Below are 21677 nucleotides of genomic sequence, written 5' to 3'. Positions count from 1 at the left end.
AGAGGGGGTTCTGTGAGCCGGCTGCTGCACTTACACTTTTTATCACTTCTGAATTGCATTTTAATAGTACATTTTTCTTTTGTGTCTGGGCAAAATTTGCTTTCTCAAGAGACTGGATGACTGAAAAGATAAGGCTCAAAGACTAGGTATTTCCCTGCACATGAATTAATTTTAATTCCATTGAGCCATAATGTTTCATTAGAGAAACAGGTAGTGCATATTAAGTGCACATGTGTATGTGTATATCTGTATATATAATGAAACTATTTAGATTCATTTTATAAATAATATTTAAAATCTATCTTCAAATTCAGAAGAAATTATTTAAGCCTCAGATAGATTGCTCTATAAAAGTACAGTTATGAAAACCCTAAAAATAAATTGAGCTTTCAATCAAAAGTTTAGACAATGATTAATTTTACTTTTAAAATGGTACCTTTTAACTGTTTTAAATATATATTCAGATGTGCTTTATTCTTGCAGAGAGTACTTTTCAATTAACTGAACATTATATTAAAGAAGAAGGTGTTATGGGTTTGCCTATTAATTTTTATAATTTCCTCAAAGACACAGATCTGGCAGAAATTCTTAAATTCAATGTGGAGATACAGTGGCATATACAAATAAGTCATTACTTGAGAATCTGCAGAGTTAGAAAAGAATTGGTAGAGGTCTCAGGAAGCACAAATTAAAATTAATCAACATATACAAACTAGTGGAGAAGGAAATGGCAACCCACTCCAGTACTCTTGCCTGAAGAATCCCATGGACAAAGGAGCCTGGTGGGCTACAGTCCATGGGGTCGCAAAGAGTTGGACATGACTGAGCGACTGACACACACATACAAAATAGATGAAAGTGAGTTAGAGAATGAAAACGGTTGCTGAAGAAACTGAAAGGGGCTCAGAATAACTAGAAAACTGAGTTCTTTATGAAGGAAGCAAAGGAGAGCATGATCAGCTTTATAGCAGAGATGAGATGGCCCTAGGAGACTATGTATAGAAATATATTACAGATCTTTATAAATTGTGAAACATTTTCCTCCATATATATTGATTGCCCAAAAGAGTAGTTATCTAAGTCATGATGAATCCTGACTTAGGTAAATCATTTCAAACTGGGCATGGAGATAATGATTCATAGATAGTGAGACACATAGCTGGGGAACAAGTCTCAAACATCTGTTCAGTTTCAAACATGTCCTAGAGAAGCCTTCTCTCTGTTAAAGGGTGACTAATGAAACATATGTATTAAGCTCAAAGCAGGATTAAGGGTACTTTATTACAAGTTAGGAATTTGACTCCAGATAACAATAAATTGTCCAATGAGTTAAGATCACAATAAATTCTCCACTGCATTATGCAAAGCATGTGAATTAAGCCTTCTCGCCTGGGCTAGAGGCAGGAAAAACGAACCAACTAGACCAAGTTTGAATGCAGAGTGCATTTGGAATGCAGAGTTCCAAAGAACAGCAAGGCGAGATAAGAAAGCCTTCCTCAGAGATCAATGCAAAGAAACAGAGAAAAACAATAGAATGGGAAAGACTAGAGATCTCTTCAAGAAAATTAGAGATATCAAAGAAACACTTCATACAAACATGGGCACAATAGAGGACAGAAATAGTATGCACCTAACAGAAGCAGAAGATATTAAGAAAAGGAGGCAAGAATACACAGAAGAACTGTAAACAAAAGATCTCAATGACCCAAATAATCATGATGGTGTGATCACTCACCTAGAGCCAGACATCCTGGAATGTGAAGTCAAGTGGGCCTTAGGAAGCATCACTACGAACAAAGCTAGTAACGGTGATTGAATTCCAGCTGTGGTATTTCAAATCTTAAAAGATGATGCTGGGAAAGTACTGCAGTCAATATGCCAGCAAATTTGGAAAACTCAGCAGTGGCCACAGGACTGGAAAAGGTCAGTTTTCATTCCAATCCCAAAGAAAGGCAATGCCAAAGAATGCTCAAACTACTGCACAATTGCACTCATCTCACACGCTAGTAAAGTAATGCTCAAAATTCTCCAAGCCAAGCTTCAACAGTATGTGAACCGAGAACTTGCAGATGTTCAAGCTGGATTTAGAAAAGGCAGAGGACCCAGAGATCAAATAGCCAACATTCACTGGATCATCAAAAAGCAAGAGAGTTCCAGAAAAACATCTACTTCTGCTTTCTTGACTATGCCAAAGCCTTTGACTGTGTGGATCACAACAAACTGTGGAAAAATTCTTCAAGAGATGGGACTACCAGACCACCTGACCTGCCTCCTGAGAAATCTGTATGCAGGTCAAGAAGCAGCAGTAGAATCAGACATGGAACAACAGACTGGTTCCAAACTAGGAAAGGAGTACATCAAGGTTGTATATTGTCACCCTGCTAATTTAACTTATATGCAGAGTACATCAAGCGAAATGCCAGCATGGATTAAGCACAGGCTGAAATCAAGATTGCCAGGAGAAATATCAACAACCTCAGATACTCAGATGACACTGCTCTTATGACAGAAAGCAAAGAAGAATGAAAGAGCCTCTTGATGGAAGTGAAAGAGGAGAATGAAAAAGTTGGTTTAACACTCAACATTCAGGAAACCAAGATCATGGCATACGGTCCCACCACTTCATGGCAAACAGACGGGGAAACAATGGAAACAGACAGACTTTATTTTCTTGGTCAAAATCACTGCAGATATTGACTGCAGCCATGAAATTAAAAGATGCTTGCTCCTTGGAAGAAAAGCTATGACCAACCTAGACAGCATATTAAAAATGAGAGACATTATTTTGCTGACAAAAGTCTGTCTAGTCAAAGCTATGGTTTTTCCAGTTGTCATGTATGGATGTGAGAGGTGGACCATAATGAAAGCTGAGCACCGAAGAATTGATGCTTTTGAACTGTGGTGCTAGAGAAGACTTCTTGAGAGTTCCTTGAACTGCAAGGAGATCCAACCAGTCCATCCTAAAGGAAATCAGTCTTGAATACTCATTGGAAGGACTGATGCTGAAGCTGAAACTCCAATATTTTGGCCACCTGATGGGAATAACTGACTCATTTGAAAAGACCCTGAGGCTGGGAAAGATTTAAGGCAACAGGAGAAGGGGATGACAGAGGATGAGATGATTGGATGGCATCACCAACTTGATGGACATGAGTTTGAGCAAGCTCCGTGCGTTGTTAATCGACAGGGAAGCCTGGCGTGCTGCAGTCCATGGGGTCGCAAATAGTCAGACATGACTGAGTGACTGAACTGAACTGAACTGAGAGCAAGTTTGTCCCCACATTTGTAATCTGACTTGTCCTGAGTGTCATCAGCTAGCAAAAATCAGATGTGATGAGAGGTGTGATAAGCGATAGGGCAGATGGGGAGAAGAGCCTTTCTCTTTAACCACTTGTCAAAAGGGTAAAAGAAGGGATGGTCAATGATTCTCCCCACTGAGAGCAACGTCAGGCCAGCACTTGAGTAATGGGGTATACTAATAGGTCAGGAGAAACTCTGGAGAGAGGTAGCCCTCACGGAATGTGACCCTGGGTGGGACCAGTCCCCCAAAGAGCAGCATTCGCCCTCCCTGAGCTGAAGGGGGTGGAGATGGGGCAGAAGGGGAGGCAAGGAAGCCAAAGGAAGATGTCCACTTTCCCTAGAGGCAGCTCCTTATAACACAGAAATGAATATTCAATTCTGGGCCTGTATTATCAGATAAGCAAATAATCAATAGTAAATACTAGGGGACTTGATTCATAGTTAATTCAATCCACCATTGTGCCTTGTTCAGTCATGTCCAACACTTTGCGACCCCATGGACTATAACCCACCCAGCTCTTCTGTCCATGGATTTCCCCAGCAAGAATCCTGGAGTGGGCTGCATTTCCTTCTCTGAGGATCTTCTCAACCCAGGGATTGAACTCATGTCTCCTGTGTCTCCTCCACTGGCAAGCAGAGCCTTTACCTGCTGAGCCATTGAGAAAGCCCACCAGATATGTCTTAATTGTTCAATAGTACTGTGTTCAGACACTGAGTATAAAAAGGTGAATCAGCAGAAGCCTCACCCTAAGACCCTTAAAATCTAATAAGGGAAAGAGCGAATAGCTGTACCAGTATACAAGGGGAGAAAAACAAAATTTCATGATAAAACAAAAACAAAAGAGCATAGGAACAGAAAGCACTGGGGAAATATCTAACCTGTTTTTTAACAAATGGGTCAGAGTTCACTAGGCAGAAATGAAAACCGAAAAAGAGGATGCAAAAGTCATAGACCAGTATGGGTATAGGCCCAGAGGCAAAACTTGGAACCCACATGTGGGGTCTTGGATGTATGTAGTTCATTGGCCTTGAAAATAGGAATGATGCTCTTCATAGGGTGCTTATACTGGCTCCTCTCAGAACAGGTAAAGCTTCTGCAGCCTTATCTCATTTTCCTTAACATCCCTGTGGAATACTGTCCTCAGTTACTTTATCCTTTGCTTACAGATTCTATCACCAAGTTCTGTAACCATCTCTAGGGCTCTGTGTGGCCCTTTCTATGAGGGTAGACTTGCCCACAGCACGTTGAAGGCTGATCCACACTGGGGACAGAGGAAGGGTAACCCATTCCTCTCTCTCAAAACTATGCTGCTCATTAATACCAGTTTTCTAGAACCTATCTTCAGGGAAGGAATGGAGATGCAGATATCGAGAACAAACTTGTGGACCCAGTAGAGGAAGGAAAGAGTGGGACAAACAGAGGAAGAAGCATCGACATATCCACATTACCGCGTGTAAATAGATAGCTGGCAAGAAGTTACTGTAGAGCACAGGGAGCCCAGCTTGATGTCCTGTGATGACCTAAAGGGGTGAGATGGGGGGAGGGGAGGAAGGTTCAAGAGGTGGGGACATATGTATAATTATGACTGATGTGTGTTGTTGCACGGCAGAAACAAACATAACATTGCAAAGTATTTTCCTCCAATTAAAAAATAAATGTAAAAGACACTATGTGGCTAAATTGGAAGCCTTGTGATCTTTTGATATCAGATGTCTGACATTTTCCTTCCTTTTATTGGAGGTTTCTTACTAATGAACTCTAAAGTGAATACAGGATACTTCAATCCTTCACTCTCTTCATTTGGAAAAAAATAAACAAAAATAAATACTTTTCCATCATCACAGATTGCGTAAAAAATGATTTCATCTTCAAATCTGGAAACCTCCTACACTTCATAGTCAATAAAATATAATGAGATGCTAGCTTAGCAAATATAGTCGTATGAATTATACTGTCTTCATGTTTGACTAATTGAATTTTGTAGACTCAAAGGATAGTTTACTTCTATCTTAAGAGTGATTCTAAGATGCTATTGTTTTTTAACTAAAAAATGACCAAAGAATCAGAAAAATCAATTGTCAGTTTTATCGTATATGCTACAGAGTGGGAAATATGCCAATTATTTTCTTATTGTTCTTATAGGGGAACCATAGGACATGCTGAAGAAATCACAAGCTGCATTAATAAAGATCTTGGTCAATGAGCAGCCTGACTTGTTCCAATCATTGACAACACTGGGAGGGCAGACAGGCCTAAACAGGATACAAGAGTCAGTGCTGGGGTTCACCCCAGGATCTCTGCTGAAAGATCTGCTGAAAGGTCTATCTAGAATACTTGCAAAAGGAGAAGCTGGATTAAGAGTTTTGTAATGTTCAAAATAGGGCAGTTATTTAATTGTGTGGTATATAAAAAAAGAGAATAAAAGGGAAAAAAAATCCACTATAGTCTGATTAACAGAAAGGAATTCCCTTAGTTCCAGAGGCAATTCCCTTCGGTCTACAAAACTTAATTTGACAAGTAAGAATGCCTAGGTATAGAAGTGTGCAAAGAGCTGATGAAAGGATTAGGAGAGAGAATATGAACAAGGCAAGTCAATTTAATCTAATAAACTAATCAACAAACAAAAATTTCCATGTTATCATAAAAGTACAGCTGCTCAAATATTACATATTCTATTAGACTCTAGTATTTTAATCATTATTGTAATATAGAAAATAGCAAATTTAATGTTTTGAGGGCTGAGTTACAGCCAGTTCATTTCTGATTTCATTGTCAGATAACTTAGTTCTCATTAACCAACTGTAGGAATTTTTTTTAAGGTAAAGCATTTTTAAAAGCCACTCAATTGGAAATATACAATTATTTATGTCAATTGTATATGAACTAGGATGAGATATGTTTTAAATTGGTAGTATGTATAACTGACAATGAATATTGACTAGATATAATGAATTAATAGTGAATATATAAAATTTCATGATACATGTAAGTGAAATCATTGTTCCATATACCTTAAACTTCTATAGTGCTGTATGACATATCTCAATAAAACTGGAAAAAATGAATACTGAATAATCTTAGCCCTTGCAAAAATATCAGGTTAACAGTCCCATTCCTAAGATAGGGTTATAGAATACTGAATATCTCCTTTTTACTTTATAACATAGAACAATATGAGTTTGAGAATGAATTTAGCAATTAAAGATCTTTTTATAATCTTCAATATGAGAAATAAAGTGTTTCAATGTCTGTATTCATAATATAAATGTCCAGATAAACCTAATATATATAGCTCATTAATACCAACAGAGGGATTTCAAAAACATCGTCTAATAACCTATCAAGATGTTTTATCTAGTAGAGTTTCAGTTGAAGAGATGTTTGTAAAATGAGTAACAACTTGAAATAGGAATTAGGCAGACCATTTATGGATGAAGACAGCTTTCGGTGAGATTTTAATGTAACCATTGCTATAAGCATTTAATATATAAAGTGTTTCATACTTAGAGTAAAATTCACAATAGAAATTGAAAACTCATAAACTATTCAAGCAGCAGTATCAATAACATAAATTTCTCCCCCAGGGTGGTGATATAATATTTAAATATAAAAAATGCAAATGGCTAGACTATCTGTTCAGCTAGATAGTGAGCTTGTATTACAAACTTCTAAATTTAAATGGGAAGACCTATTTTGCCCTTCTCGTTATAGTTTTCTTATCTTAAGAGGACTAGCATTCCCTGGATATATTATTGTTATTATTAACAATCTCCAGGCACACTGATTCAATAACTTCATTACGTCTGTGCAACTTTCTGAAACATATTTTACAGAGTTGACTTTACTTTCCTCTAGTTAACTGTGGAAAACTTAACCAAAAAAAGAAAAGACTCTACTAAAGAGATTCTGAATTTAAATGCCTCAGCTACATAGTATTCACACAGGCTCTTCTTTTAAGAGGCGATTTACAACATTAAATGTTTTAAGTTCAGATATTTTCAGGACTTGTATAATTGATATTAAAAAATATATAATTAAGCAGAGAAATAAGACTGTGAGAAACACTTGTACAAGTTATCCTTAAGAAAGTCTAAGAATGAAATAAGCTGCCACTAAAAAGAAAACTCAGCAGTGGCCACAGGACTGGAAAAGGTCAGTTTTCATTCGAATTCCAAAGAAAGGAAATGGCAAAGAATGCTCAAACTACCGCACAATTGCACTCATCTCACACGCTAGTAAAGTAATGCTCAAAATTCTCCAAGCCAGGCTTCAGCAATACGTGAACCGTGAACTCCCTGATGTTCAAGCTGCTATTAGAAAAGGCAGAGGAACCAGAGATCAAATTGCCAACATCCACTGGATCATGGAAAAACCAAGAGAGTTCCAGAAAAACATCTACTTCTGCTTTATTGACTGTGCCAAAGCCTTTGACTGTGTGGATCACGATAAACTGTGGAAAATTCTGAAAGAGATGGGAATACAGACCACCTGACCTGCCTCTTGAGAAATTTGTAGGCAGGTCAGGAAGCAACAGTTAGAACTGGACATGGAACGACAGACTGGTTCCAAATAGGAAAAGGAGTATGTCAAGGCTGTATATTGTCACCTGCTTATTTAACTTCTATGCAGAGTACATCATGAGAAACGCTGGACTGGAAGAAACACAAGCTGGAATCAAGATTGCCAGGGGGAAGTATCAATAACCTCAGACATGCAGATGACACCACCCTTATGGCAGAAAGTGAAGAGGAACTAAAAAGCCTCTTGATGAAAGTGAAAGAGGAGAGTGAAAAAGTTGGCTTAAAGCTCAACATTCAGAAAACGAAGATCATAACATCCAGACCCATCACTTCATGGGAAACAGATGGGGAAACAGTGGAAACAGTGTCAGACTTTATTTTGGGGGGCTCCAAAATCACTGCAGATGGTGATTGCAGCCATGGAATTAAAAGACGCTTACTCCTTGCAAGAAAAGTTATGACCAACCTAGATAGCATATTCAAAAGCAGAGACATTACTTTGCCGACTAAGGTCCGTCTAGTCAAGGCTATGGTTTTTCCAGTGGTCATGTGAGAGTTGGACTGTGAAGAAAGCTGAGCACCGAAGAATTGATGCTTTTGAACTGTGGTGTTGGAGAAGACTCTTGAGAGTCCCTTGGACTGCAAGGAGATCCAACCAGTCCATTCTGAAGGAGATCAGCCCTGGGATTTCTTTGGAAGGAATGATGCTAAAGCTGAAACTCCAGTACTTTGGCCACCTCATGTGAAGAGCTGACTCATTGGAAAAGACCCTGATGCTGGGAGGGATTGGGGGCAGGAGGAGAAGGGGACGACCGAGGATGAGATGGCTGGATGGCATCACTGACTCAATGGACGTGAGTCTGAGTGAACTCCAGAAGTTGGTGATGGATAGGGAGGCCTGGCGTGCTGTGATTCATGGGGTCGCAAAGAGTCAGACACGACTGAGTGACTGAACTGAACTGAAAAAGAAAAACTTGCTAAGAAAAAATCAAATGTTCTTTGTTGAGTTATATCAGAGCAGCATATTCCAAACCAGTCAGTGGATAAAGGGATTCCATGGCTAACTGTGCTATCAACTCTATGAAGCCAGGACACCTCTGCTATGTTGTTCATTGCCTCGTTCTTGGCATCTAACACAGTGTCTGGCACATATTAGGCTGCAGTAATATTTGAGGAATCAATGAGTGATTGAGTTTGCAAAATGCTATGTAGTATATGTCCCCTCTTAGAAGTTTACACTAAATAAAAATATATTTAAGACTGGAAAGCCCGGTAAATGCCAAAAAAAAAAAAAGTTTAACTATTTCAAATATAATTTCTCCCAAGTTTATTTGATAGGATACTCATTAATATTTTCCAGACTAGAGTTCAAGAGGCAAAGTTTGGAAAACGCTGTTCTGGGTAAGAAAAAGAAAAAAGAAAGAAAAGGCTGCCCTATTACTGGGACTGCTAGTATAGTGCTAATAAAGATTAAAGAGCAGTCACACTTGAGTTCATTTCCTCTTGCTTGATTTATCTTTTAATGAGAATGATTTTGGTGATCAGATGGATTAAAACAAAACAAATAAAACTAGTTCAAGCTCAAGTCCAATATGTAAAAAAAAAAAAAAAGCTTGACAAGGATCGTACTAAGTGTACAGCATAAGTCTTGGGCTCTCTCTTGAGGACCTTATCATCTAGAACAAGGGTCTCCAATGTCTATGTCTGGAAAGGCCAGGGAGGAATACACATTAACAAAAACTAAGAGTGCAAACTTTAATCAGTCATTGCCATGTGAGACCGGGGGCCTGCTGTTTCTAGATCTCCTAATTTTTAATAAAAGCCAGAAAATCTGGACTTTTAAAAGATATAATTACCATTTTAAATTACTTTTTAATCAATATAACTTTTTGAAAATTGCAGGGTCCAACTATTACACTCTTGGAAGCTTTACTCAACTGACAAGTTTGTAGTTAATGATCTCTCTTCAGAATTTATAAATGAGCATCTCCTTTGTCAATGACTTCCGAGGCTCTAAGCAAGATACACTGCATCTCAAATTAGACTCAATCATCATTAATTATTCTTTGAAAATTGTGAATGTACTAAAGATATACAAAAATGGATTTAAAAGCAGAACAATTTATATTCTATGATATAAAGGTGGGCTTCAATGGATGTTAGTTTCAGCATGATTCTAAAATGGAGTATTTAAATAGGGGTTAAAATTAAATTCTACAAAAGTGGTGCCAATATATTTATTTATATGACACTAATACTATTTCATCTTAATGAAAATAAAGGAGATCAAACCAGTTAATCTTAAAGGAAATATTCATTAGAAGCACTGATGCTAAAACTGAAGCTCCAATACTTTGGCCACCTGATGTGAAGAGCCAACCTATTGGAAAAGACCCTGATGCTGGGAAAGATTGAAGGCAGGAGCAGAAGGGGATGACAGAGGATGAGATGGTTGGATGGCATCACCGAGTCAATAGACAAGAGTTTGAGCAAGCACCGGGAGATGGTGAAGGACAGGGATGCCTGGCGTGCTGCAGTCCATGAGTTCACAAAGAGTCGGACATGACTGAGCAAATGAACAACAAAATTTCATTTGATATTCTATATTTTGATATTCTAAATTTTAAAATTAAATGTAAGTTTAAAATATTTCATATATGTATGCTTGCATCTGACTCTGCAACCCCATGGGCTGTAGCCCACCAGGCTCCTCTGTCCATGTAATTTTACAGGCAGCAATACTGGAGTGGGTTCCCATTTCCTCATCCAGGGGATATTCCCAATCCAGGGATCAAACTCATGTCTCATCCAGTCCTTGGAGTGAATTCTATTTTCCTTTAATTTGTAAAATATCTCCTGGAATTTTTCTTTGCTTGCACCATTTCCTGACTGACTCATTTTCTGCCATACCTTGAATTAATGGTTCTTACCTTAACTAGAACTATGTATTAGAATCAGTTGGGTGTACATTTCAAACCCATATGCGTGCTGAGTCAAAATATCTGTGATTGAGACTATGGAATGCATATGTATATAATTTTAAGCTTCAAGGTGATACAGGTAAGCAACCTAATTAAGAATCACTGCCCTAACATTAAAGCAATTCCCAGGAATCTGTACTTAATCTTTTCCCTCTGTAGTCTCTCCCCTCCCTAGAAGATGCTTCCCCACCAAGATTTTAACTGTCACCTCTGATCATTTCTAAATTTTTATCTCTAGAGACAGTGTTTTTCTTTAACTCAAGATCAGTATTTTCAAATGCTTACAAGGAATATCTACCTAGATATAGACTAGGCACCTCAAATAGATCTGCCCACAAATTAATCTCATATGCCAAACCTCCACCCTATCATGCCAACAGAGCTTCTTACATTTTTTTTTTTTTAAGTAAGGATATCACTATCACTATCTGACCAGTCACCTCACTCAGAAGTAAAGGTACTAGAGGACCTCTTGCCTCTGCACTCCTCAACCTGAGAAGATCTTTGCTCATGGCTACACTTTCATAAGACACTGTATTTATAATGTGGCACACTGTCTCCACCCACAGTTGTCATCCATTCATAAGTTAATTGAATATTTCCATTAACTTAACATATATTTGTTAAACATTAATTGTGTTTTAAGCCTACAACTGGTGTGGGACAGTTTGATGATACAAATTGAGCAAAACAGATTCTCTCTCAGGAAATTTGAACTGAAAAGCTGAATTAGCTGTGGATTCTAGAGCTGGAAGGTTGTACTGAGTCAGGCCTGGAGTGGCCAAGAAAACTAAGGTCAAACTGAAGAATTATGGAAAAAAACTAAGGCCACAGATAAAGCCAGCCAGTAGAAAGAAGACAGCAAGCAGAAATACAGGGAAAAGTGGAGATGCCACTAGAGAGAGAAAATGATGCCCTTGCAGCCCTAAGGGGTCCCCTTGGTCCCCTTGTCTTTGGTTTCTATGAGACTCTTTGATGCATCTTTTAAACACATCCTTAACTTCTTGAATCATCTTGAATGTATCTTTCTTCATTGCACTGAGGAAAGCCCTAAGACGCATCTATGCCCCTGACCACACCATCCACACCATATCATGTTGGTCCCCATTTCTGGTTTAGGGTTTATAGGATTCCACCTGTAAATCAGTTTGTGAGCCTTTCTCTTCCCTCTACTATCACTGTCCTTGTTCCTGGGCAAGTCTTCTTTATTTCAAAACTAGACTGGGTCAGTGCTACTCTAAATGCTAGGACTCCCATTTCTTTACCATGGACATAGCTAGCAGACTGATATCTCTAAGATAACTGACCTTTTCACTCCATTAGTTAAAACACTGTGATGCGTTTATACCATGTTTTATATAGTAAAGTCCAGACACTTTATCATGGTACATGTGACCCTTTATACTCTGGCTTCACCTCTACCTTCCCTCTCATCTCTGCCACTTTGCATAAAGTACCAAAGCTCTGAGCTAAGCATCACTAGCTGCCTCAGAAGGCAAACTGAAACCCACATGAGCTCTGCGCTTGTTGACAGAGAGACGGCTTTGTCCAGGCCACGCCCTTCATGTCACCTTCCTTGCTCTGCCTGGCATACTTCTGTTGAGCCTTCAAGTCTCTTCTGACCCTCAACGCACTTTTGAACTCTAAATTGAACTAGGAAAGTCTGGGATGTATAAATGCCATTCCCATATAGGAATGTGAGTATGTCACAGGATGACAGCATTTCTTTTACAAAAGCAATTCCACATACCTTGTAAACTGACCGAAAGCTAAGTGGCGAAACTTTACTTAGCGTATGTTAGCTATCGCAGTAGGAGGAATTCTTACAAATGATACAATCTAACTAAAAAGACTAAAAACGTGTTTTTATGATTTGTCTGATTGCATATATCGAAAGTGTATGCAAGATTTTCACAATATCAGTAAAAGTCTTCCAAGTTACCACCATTAATGCCAATGTCATAAATATTAAAATTCTTAGACTTAGGTGTCTATAAGAACAGAATTTTAGGACTCTGTGGTCAGTTATTTAAAAAGCCATCTTTTTCAAGGAAACAGTGGACATCAAGAGAGCGTATTTCTCACTGTAGAGTTGAAGTAATAAAGGACTCTTTTGTAGACAAATTCTAGAACTTCTTAATTATATACAGGCTTATTATCTGTATCCCCAGTGTTATAAAGTACCAGAACTTCATTAGAAAAATTAAGCTGGAAAAATGAAGGCAGCACTTTGTAAATTTCCACTGGAAATTAGCTGGGAGAGGCAGAGAAATACTGGATCAAAAGAGGGTAATCACGCTTAACCGTGCCCTAGAGCACCCGCATGTATAATACGATTTGCACAGTAACTACCTCTCCTATTGCTGCTTGTTTGGAGTATTCTGTGTTAATGGGGTTAGCTAATTTAGTATTTTAACTTAAAAAGGCTCTACTGATTAATAAATGTTGCACACTGTGCTAGTAATTAAAATAAATGGAAGAGTTACAAATAAAAGTTGAATTGTTAAGAAAACATTATCTGAAAATGTATGATAATCCCTATTTATCATAATACAATAACAGTTCAGAAAGTATGCAAATTGTAAAAGGCTAAAGTGTTGCAAAATCACAAGTCAAAAAAGTTTTGAGATGCGTTAAATTTTCTTATCCTCAGTGTTAGTGATAAATAATACAGCCATATCTCATCTATGTATACACCATGGTTTTTAAATGTCCTTAAAAAAAAAAAGTTTAGTTCACTACTGTTCACCTACTCTGAATAATGAAGGTAGCAAAATATGCCACCCCAAAATAGGCCACTTTGGCTGAGGATTATTTTGAACTAAAACCGCTTAAAAACAATTGGTACAAGAAAAGCGAACTTACTTTCTTTTTTTCCCCTAAAACCAGATTACATTCCCACGTAAAAGATGCCTTTCCTAAATCAAGAGGAAAGAAACATTCCTATCACCAGACATGTGAGGTCATAGTGTAGAGAATTCTGTACAAACAGACCTTGTTAAATAACTTTTATGTTCCTTTGGACTGCCCATATATTTTTGCTATTTTTCACAATTACTTCTCATTGCTCAACTCAATATGAAAGGACATAAGGTTTGCCACTTCTTTGGGTGTTCATTTTCTTTATGAAGGCTATTGTAACACTTCTATTAAATAAATCTGTATGCTTTTCTCCTTTTAATCTGCTTTATGCCAATTAAATTCTTGGGCCCCATTGAAGATCCTAAGTGGACAGAAGTAAAGTTTTGCCTCTTCTACAAAAATTATCAGAAAATTGATACCTTTTATTTTTCACTGGACTGTCTGTACTCAGGCTCTTATGAAAGGCTACACAAGTTTAAAATATAATATTCTGGGAATTCCTTGGTGGTCCAGTGGTTAGGACTCTGAGCTTTCACTGTCAAGGGCCTGAGTTCAATCCTAGTCAGGGAACTAAGATCTAACATGATGTGGCCAAAAATATAGATAGATAGATAGATAGATAGATAGATGAATAATTGAGTAGCTATTCCCTTCTCCAGGGGATCTTCCTGATCTAGGGATTGAACTCAGTCCTCCTGCAATGCAGGTAGATTCTTTATCATCTAAGCCATCAGGAAAGCCCAATATATATATTATCCTTACACTATGATTAAATCTTGAACTTCTCTTCATAGGAAAACTCAAGCCACAGTCATATCTTTCTTTAATCCTCTAAGTGTCTGCAGAAGAAACTTGGATCCTTGGGGATCTAAGGATTTCCCTCAAATTTAGCTCAGGTTTGTAATTAATCTAAACACCAAAGTCTGATCTAGCAAGCTACCTCCTTGATTTGAACGACACTTGTATTAGTTTTGTGCTTCTGCTGTAAGAAGTCACCATCACAGACTGAGTGGCTTTAAGAGTATAAATTTATCATCTGAAATCTCTGGAGGCCAGATGTCTCGGGTGGGTCTAACTAAAACTCAAGGCAAGGCATGGGAGCGCTGCATCCTTTCTGGAGGCTCTAGGGGAGAGGCCATGTCTTCACCTTCCCCAGCTTTTAGAGGCCACCAGCATCTCTTGGTGGTGGTCTCTTCCTCCATCTTCAAAGCTAGCAAAGATGACTTATCCATCTCACATTGCCTCACTCTGATCTTTCTCATAGTCAAATCTCTACTTTTGAGAACCTTTGTGATGACACTGGGCCCTCTGGATAATCCAGGATAATCTCTCCAGCTTTAAATCCTGAATCACATCCACAGTCCCCTATATCATAGGTAGCATATTCACAGGTTCCTGGGATTAGGATGTGGTCTCTATATGAGGTCAATATTCTGTCTACCAGAGCAGAGACTGGCACCAACTTCCACTGCAATGTCTTAACTCCACTCCATGTTGGATATAGCTGTAGTCTGCATAATTACAGTCTCCTGTATTAAGCCAGGATATTTACAATTAATAGAAGGTATTAACATATAGGACTTTCAGTTCAGTTCAGCTGCTCAGTCATGCCCAACTCTTTGTGACCCCATGAATCATAGCATACCAGGCCTCCCTGTCCATCACCAACTCCCAGAGTTCACTCAGACTCACGTCCATCGAGTCAGTGATGCCATCCAGCCATCTCATCCTTTGTTGCCCTCTTCTCCTCCTGCCTCCAATCCCTCCCAGCATCAGAGTCTTTTCCAATGAGTCAACTCTTTGCATGAGGTGGTCAAGGACCTTCGCACCACTCATAAGTCTTTAGTGAAGTTGGTATCAGCCTATATCACCTGATTCATGACCACTCCATTCCACCTCTGCTGTCTTAGTGGGTAAACTAAACACTGCTCCAGTGCTGTGGCCTTCCATTTCTTCCATCTCTTAATAATGACTTCTTTCCCTACTTCATCTAGGTAACTTGCATGGTCCCATTTTACAACTGAAAATAATCCTTTAAATGCTCTGCGAAAAACCCTAAGTCAAATATGCATTGCTCTTTCCACTCTTTTTATTATTTTAAAAAATATTTATTTATGTATTATTTTTGGCTGCATTGGGTTTTGGTTGCAGCATGCAGGATCTTTGCTATGGCATGTGGGATCTTTCACGAGGGCTCTCTAGTTGTGGTCCACGGGCTCAGTAGTTTGATCCCTGATCAGGGATCGAACCCATGCCCCGTTCATTGGAAAGTGGATTCTTATCATTGTACCACCAGACAAGTCCCTGCACTTTTTAAAAAGTAAATAAACAATTCTTTCTTATGATTTTAAGTGTATTTGAACGGACTTAGTAAACCAAGGGAGGTAGGAAACCTCTTCATGGAAACAGAAGAGGGCATGGATATAAAGATGAATGGTAACAGCCCAATAGCTCTGGACAGAGAGTTTCTTCGAGAATGTGGTGGCAGATTAGCTAGAGAAATAAGCCTAGATCCGATCCTGAAGGGCTTTGAGTCTTGCAAAAAAGAATTAAGATTTATCCTGGAGTTGATTAAAAAAAAAAAAAAGCCACAAAAGAGCATTTCGGGGAATAATACCTTGCTGAATTTTCCCTAGTGTGGTTGTGGTAGATGCACTGAATGGGCAGACCAGATGGGATTTATAGCATTTAAAAAAGAAACTACAAGTCCTAAACCAAATCAATAGTGGAAAGGAAAAGAGGGGCTGGATTTGAGAGATACATAAAAGGTAAAACAGATAGGATTTGGGAACCAATAGAATTCTGGAGAGGGGTAACAAGGTAACTCACAAGTCTCTACTTGGGTAGAGAGGTGGTGCTGCAATACACTCTCAAGACAAGAAGAAGCAGGCCAACGTGGGGTCTACTGAGTTTGGGATACCTGGAGGAGATGCAAACGAAGATGGCAGTTGAAAATATAAATAAGGAAGGTAGGAGAAAGATTTTTGAGACTTGAGGGTGGAAACCATGGTCACATGGTTATAGTTGAAGTCTCTTAAATGGAAGCAATCACTCAGAGAGATTATGTACAGAAAGGAGAAGGAAGTAAAGAGAAAGAGTTGACTGTAGAATCCTGCCTTCACCTTGGTTCTACCTCTCACCAGAACTGCAGTATTATCCCAGTGGGCTTCCTTCCCTCCAGCATATTTCTTCTCAAATACATCTGTCTCACAGTCAATAAATTCATATTATTTTCATAACATCCTCTTACTCAGAAGCCTTAAATAGTTCTCTATTATCTACGGATAAACCCTCAAATCCTTGGCCCTAAAGCCTCCTAAAATTTTCCTTACTATGCCTCCCACATAAAAATGAGTTCCTGTCATGAATCAGCCATGGGTATACATGTCGATGTATGGCAAAAAAACCACCACGATATTGTAAAGTAACTATCCTTTGATTAAAATAAATTAATTTTAAAAAATGAGTTTCTGTCAAATTGGTCTTCTCATTTTTTCCCATACCATCAACCTACTTTTTATCTGCTTTCTCGTCTTTTCTCTGTCAAAATTTTAACCATTTCTTTACAAAGAACCCAGTCAGTTCCTTTTCTGTGAAGAACACCTTCCTAGATTATCAGAGGATGAGTAAATTCTACATTTTAAAAACTATCATGGCACTTTCTGTCTTTAACATATGCTTGACTATTTTCAAGTGCTTACTTCTTTAGAACTTCATTAGGTTTTCCAGTTCAGTTTAAAGCTATAAGCACAGAAGTTTCATGAGAGTAGAGACTTGGTTTATTTAATTCAGTGATATACTCCGAGAGCCTAGAACTATTCCTGATATGCAAACATTTGTTGGATCAATAAATACTCCTTTACATGTCTTATGCTATCTGAGCAATTATTTACTAATTCTTATTTAATTTCTTGGCTTCATAAAAATAGATACATGAATAAGGCATATCATAATCTTCTAGAAGGCATGAGAAAAATAGAGTTTGTTTAGTAATAAGAACAAATAAAGTTTTTAAATGACTTCCAAAAAAACCCCTCCATACTCTATATGTACAATATTATTGTCCCACTTTCCATGTTTATTTTAAAGAATATATTAAAGAATGTGACCTTAGTTGAAAATAGTCTTTGGGGTTTTATAAGATGAGATCATACTGGAGTTGGGAGGGCCCTTAATTCAGTATGACTGGTGTCCTTACAAAAAGGGGAAATATGGACAGACACATACATAGGAAGAACACTTATGTGAAGGAGGTGGGAGAGATTGGGGTGCTCTTTCTACTGATACAAGCCAAGGATCACCAAAGATTACCAGCCATCACCAAAAGCTAAGGAAGAGACTGGGACAGAAGAAATCACCCCTGCTGAGAACTGGATCCAGGACTTTGGCCTCCAGAACTGTGATACAGTAAATTTCTGTTGTTTAAGCCATCTAGTGTATAGTAGTTTGTTATGGCAGCCCTAGCAAACTAGAAGCTTAATGAGAAATCTTCTATGACTGATCGATGAAGAGCTCTGCTTGTGGTCCTCCTTAACTTCCGGTTCGTAGGGCAAGTAGATGAGATCCAGCCTATCAATGCAATCTGTGATTTCCTATCCATATAGTTTGATGTCTTAGGCACAAAACTATTAGGCTTGGAGTAGACACAAAACATGATGATAATTGTCTTCTATTAAGTCTCTCATGTGTTCTTGGCATGCTTGTTATCTCATTCAATCCTCATTACAATGTTTAAAGATAACATTTGTCTCCCCATTTTACAGACAGGGAAATAGAGGCTCAGACTGGCTAAGTTACTTACCCAAGATTATATACTACTGTTGTGTAATGGAGTCAAGATTTGAGCTCATACAGATCTAGTCCCAAAACCTATCTTTCTACTTTCACCACAGTGCAATTTTCACAATGATATGAAAATGAAACAACAGTTAAATATATCAAGTCTTCTGATATAATGCAACTTTTTGAATCCCTAAGATTGGAAATGGAAAGTTCCATTTTCCCAGTTTGGATAGAGGGTTCCCAGTTAAGGTCTTGGATGACAAAGGCACCACTCTTACAGATGAAATTGGTAATGTGGCAGGGGGCAGGGGGCGAGGAAGGATTCTCTGCATTAAAAAAAAAGCTATGCATCTCTGTGATAAAAGTAGACTTTTGGCCTAATTTCTATCACAGAATTATTATCTTAAAGACTTAAAACCTAAATTTCTAACATTTCTTTTGCCTCACAAGATACAATTAAGTTATGCAGAATGTGGAAACCAAAATGGTTTCAAAAGAAGCTACAAAACAATAGTTTCAGCTCTCTGAAGCTGAAGTTTGCGTGCTCAGTCCTGTCTGACTCTTTGCAACCCCATGTACTGTAGCCCACTAGGCTCCTCCCTCCAGGTTCCTTGTGCTTAGAATTTTCCAAGCAAGAATACTGAAGTTCTCTGAAAAAGTGGACTATTCATAGGCTGGTTGTTAAAACCCATTACTAAGGCTTTTTGCTTAAAATATGTTAACTTCAAATCGATAAGTAATTTCTTTAATATTCCCAACTTAGTTTGTCCCTGATTGGTTGGTTATCCTAAAAGCACTTTTCAATCTGGAAGTTTCAGAGTAAATGGTCACTAGCAACACTACAGAGGTTGAAAATGTTTACAAGCATTCCACAGAAAGTACAAGCTGAGCACCTTTCTTTCAGGATGGCATTGTTATCTGCTCTTTCTAGGTTTATCAAGGAAAATACTAAGAAAGGACACTGCAATATGTTTGATATACATTGATTTCTGTAGAAATATCAGTATGGTTGGGTTTCCCAGGTGGCTCAGTGGTAAAGAATCTGCCTGACAACGCAGGAGACGCAGGAGACATCAGTCTGATCCCTAGGTTTAGAAGATCCCCTGGAGAAGGAAATGGCAACCCACTCCAGTATTCTTGTCTGGGAAATCCCATGGACAGAGGAGCCTGGCAGGCTATGGTTTATAGGGTCACAAAGAGCCAAACATGACTTAGCAACTAAAACAATATGTGTGGTCAGTTATTTGTTTGAGAAGTTAATGTTATTTCATAAACCTTGGCATCACTGAAAATAGAAAATAATTCTGAATAATATAACTAGATATTCATCACTAAATTGCATATTTTGCTTGGACGAGTCTGAGGAGCATTAATGTTCTATAATCTCTTTGCTAAAAGAAATCTACCACCCCAAAATAATTGTGGGAAAAGTGTTTATTATTTTTTTATTCATTATATGTTGGGTAATAATCAATTATTGAAAGAATCTGCTGAATGCTCTACAGCTTATATCTCACTTCAAGTAATCACTATAAAATGAAAAACTTTATGAAAATTACTTGAGATGTTTGCCAATTTTATCATTCATATGAGTTTATTCAAAATTATTTAGTTTTCAAGAGTCTCTTCAGAAATGCATGATTAAAATAAAGCATATTATATATTCTTTCTGACTGACAAAACTATCCAAAATCCACTGTGCTGGATAAGAGGCAATTCTAGTTTCTTTATAAGTCAAAGCATACTTAGTAATATATTTTGGAATTATTATTATATAAATTATTATATAACATGTAAAATGATTAGTACATATTATATAAATAAGTGCAGTATGTATTATGTAGTTAACTTATGTAATTATTTATAATACATTATATTAAGTTATAATAATTAAAATAATTTAAATTACAATAGTATAATAATTGCCTTTTATTATTTATTATATATAATGGTAAATTATTATTATAAGATATTACAAAGATAATTTCAAGATACTTTATAGAATAATAGATTTAAATTGTCTTTTTATAAATTCCCTATAACTACTGATGACAAATGCCTGAAGTGTGAGGAAGTACTTTGGAGAAAGATGTATGAATTGAGACACAAATCAATGATACTAATATAATCATTTAAAATTGCATATGCTCTTAGATCGCCCTTTATCTTTCTCAATCATCTTCCTCAATATAAGGAAACTAAACACTTACAATGCACCTGACTTATTAAAATGACAGTTTCATATCAATGTATCAAAATAAAATTTAGTTCACTTTAAGAAAAATGTTTTTGTTCTGTTGGATCTAATTTTAGAAGCATCAGAAATATGAATAGTTTCACTGGATAATAAAGGAAATTATCTTTACAGATATATGGAAAGTGATAACTTATCCCCTTAAAATGCCATTCAATCTTTTCTTTTTTCCTCTGAGTAATATATACGTACTTGTGTAATATGTATGTGTATAAAATTAACATCATCATCAATACCAACCTTATCTAAAACACTTATATATCAAAAACTGGATGTCTCTGAATAGGTCGGGGTGGTTTCACCTCTTAACACAAATAAAATGTTAGCAAATAGAAAATATTTTTAAAAACTTAAGGGACCAAATATGGTACAGTTACTTTTCTTAAGCTAAGGACTTACATATTGTCATTCACGTTTCGCGCCCATTCCTGCTTCTGGAGCTGTGCTCTGGCCTCGGTTAGCCCATCGATGGGTTCTGCCACCCGCAGTGTCGGTTCCAGAGGCTTGTAGCGCTGTTCCAAAACTTCTGAGATGTCGCGGAATGGTCCCTGACAAGACAGGAGGACGTAAATATTTTATGATTTATGATCAAGCCTACTGAATATCTACAAAGAAAAGCAAGTAGCATTTACCAAATTATTCTTAAACAAGCACTTCTTGTCTGAATTAGAAAACACATGAGGGAAGGGCATCACATCCTCAAGAAACGTTCAGACAAGTTCAAGTGATCATATTAAAAATGTTTGAAATTAGGCGGAATTTCCTCTACTTACAAGTTTTCATACAAGAATTAGTTAACTTGCAGTTATAAAAGTTTGCTTTGTTTTCTAATTTTTAAAAGCCCATTTCTTATAATTTAAAAAGAATTCACTCCCTTTTTGAGTAAGCAAAAATACTAGGAAAGATTCTTGGGCCCAGCTTTCAAACAGATAGAAAAGGATGGCAAGTTTTGTGTTTTTTTTTTAATGAAGTTTTTA

General features: G+C 37.4%; 1 protein-coding gene across 5 annotated transcripts in view; it reads right to left on the bottom strand.

Annotated features, from left to right (window-relative positions):
- The window catches only part of SPATA17 (spermatogenesis associated 17), a 248621-nt gene that overhangs the window by 76017 nt on the left and 150927 nt on the right, over nucleotides 1-21677 (bottom strand). For all 5 annotated transcript variants that reach the window (XM_012187039.4, XM_012187041.5, XM_060396033.1 and 2 more), the window contains exon 8: nucleotides 21100-21248. In XM_012187039.4, coding sequence (XP_012042429.1) covers nucleotides 21100-21248 — 149 coding nt within the window. The remainder of the gene's footprint in view (nucleotides 1-21099; nucleotides 21249-21677) is intronic.

Source organism: Ovis aries, chromosome 12 (assembly GCF_016772045.2).
Source record: "Ovis aries strain OAR_USU_Benz2616 breed Rambouillet chromosome 12, ARS-UI_Ramb_v3.0, whole genome shotgun sequence".
Lineage (NCBI taxonomy): Eukaryota > Metazoa > Chordata > Mammalia > Artiodactyla > Bovidae > Ovis > Ovis aries.
This window is presented reverse-complemented; position numbering and strand designations above follow the sequence as displayed.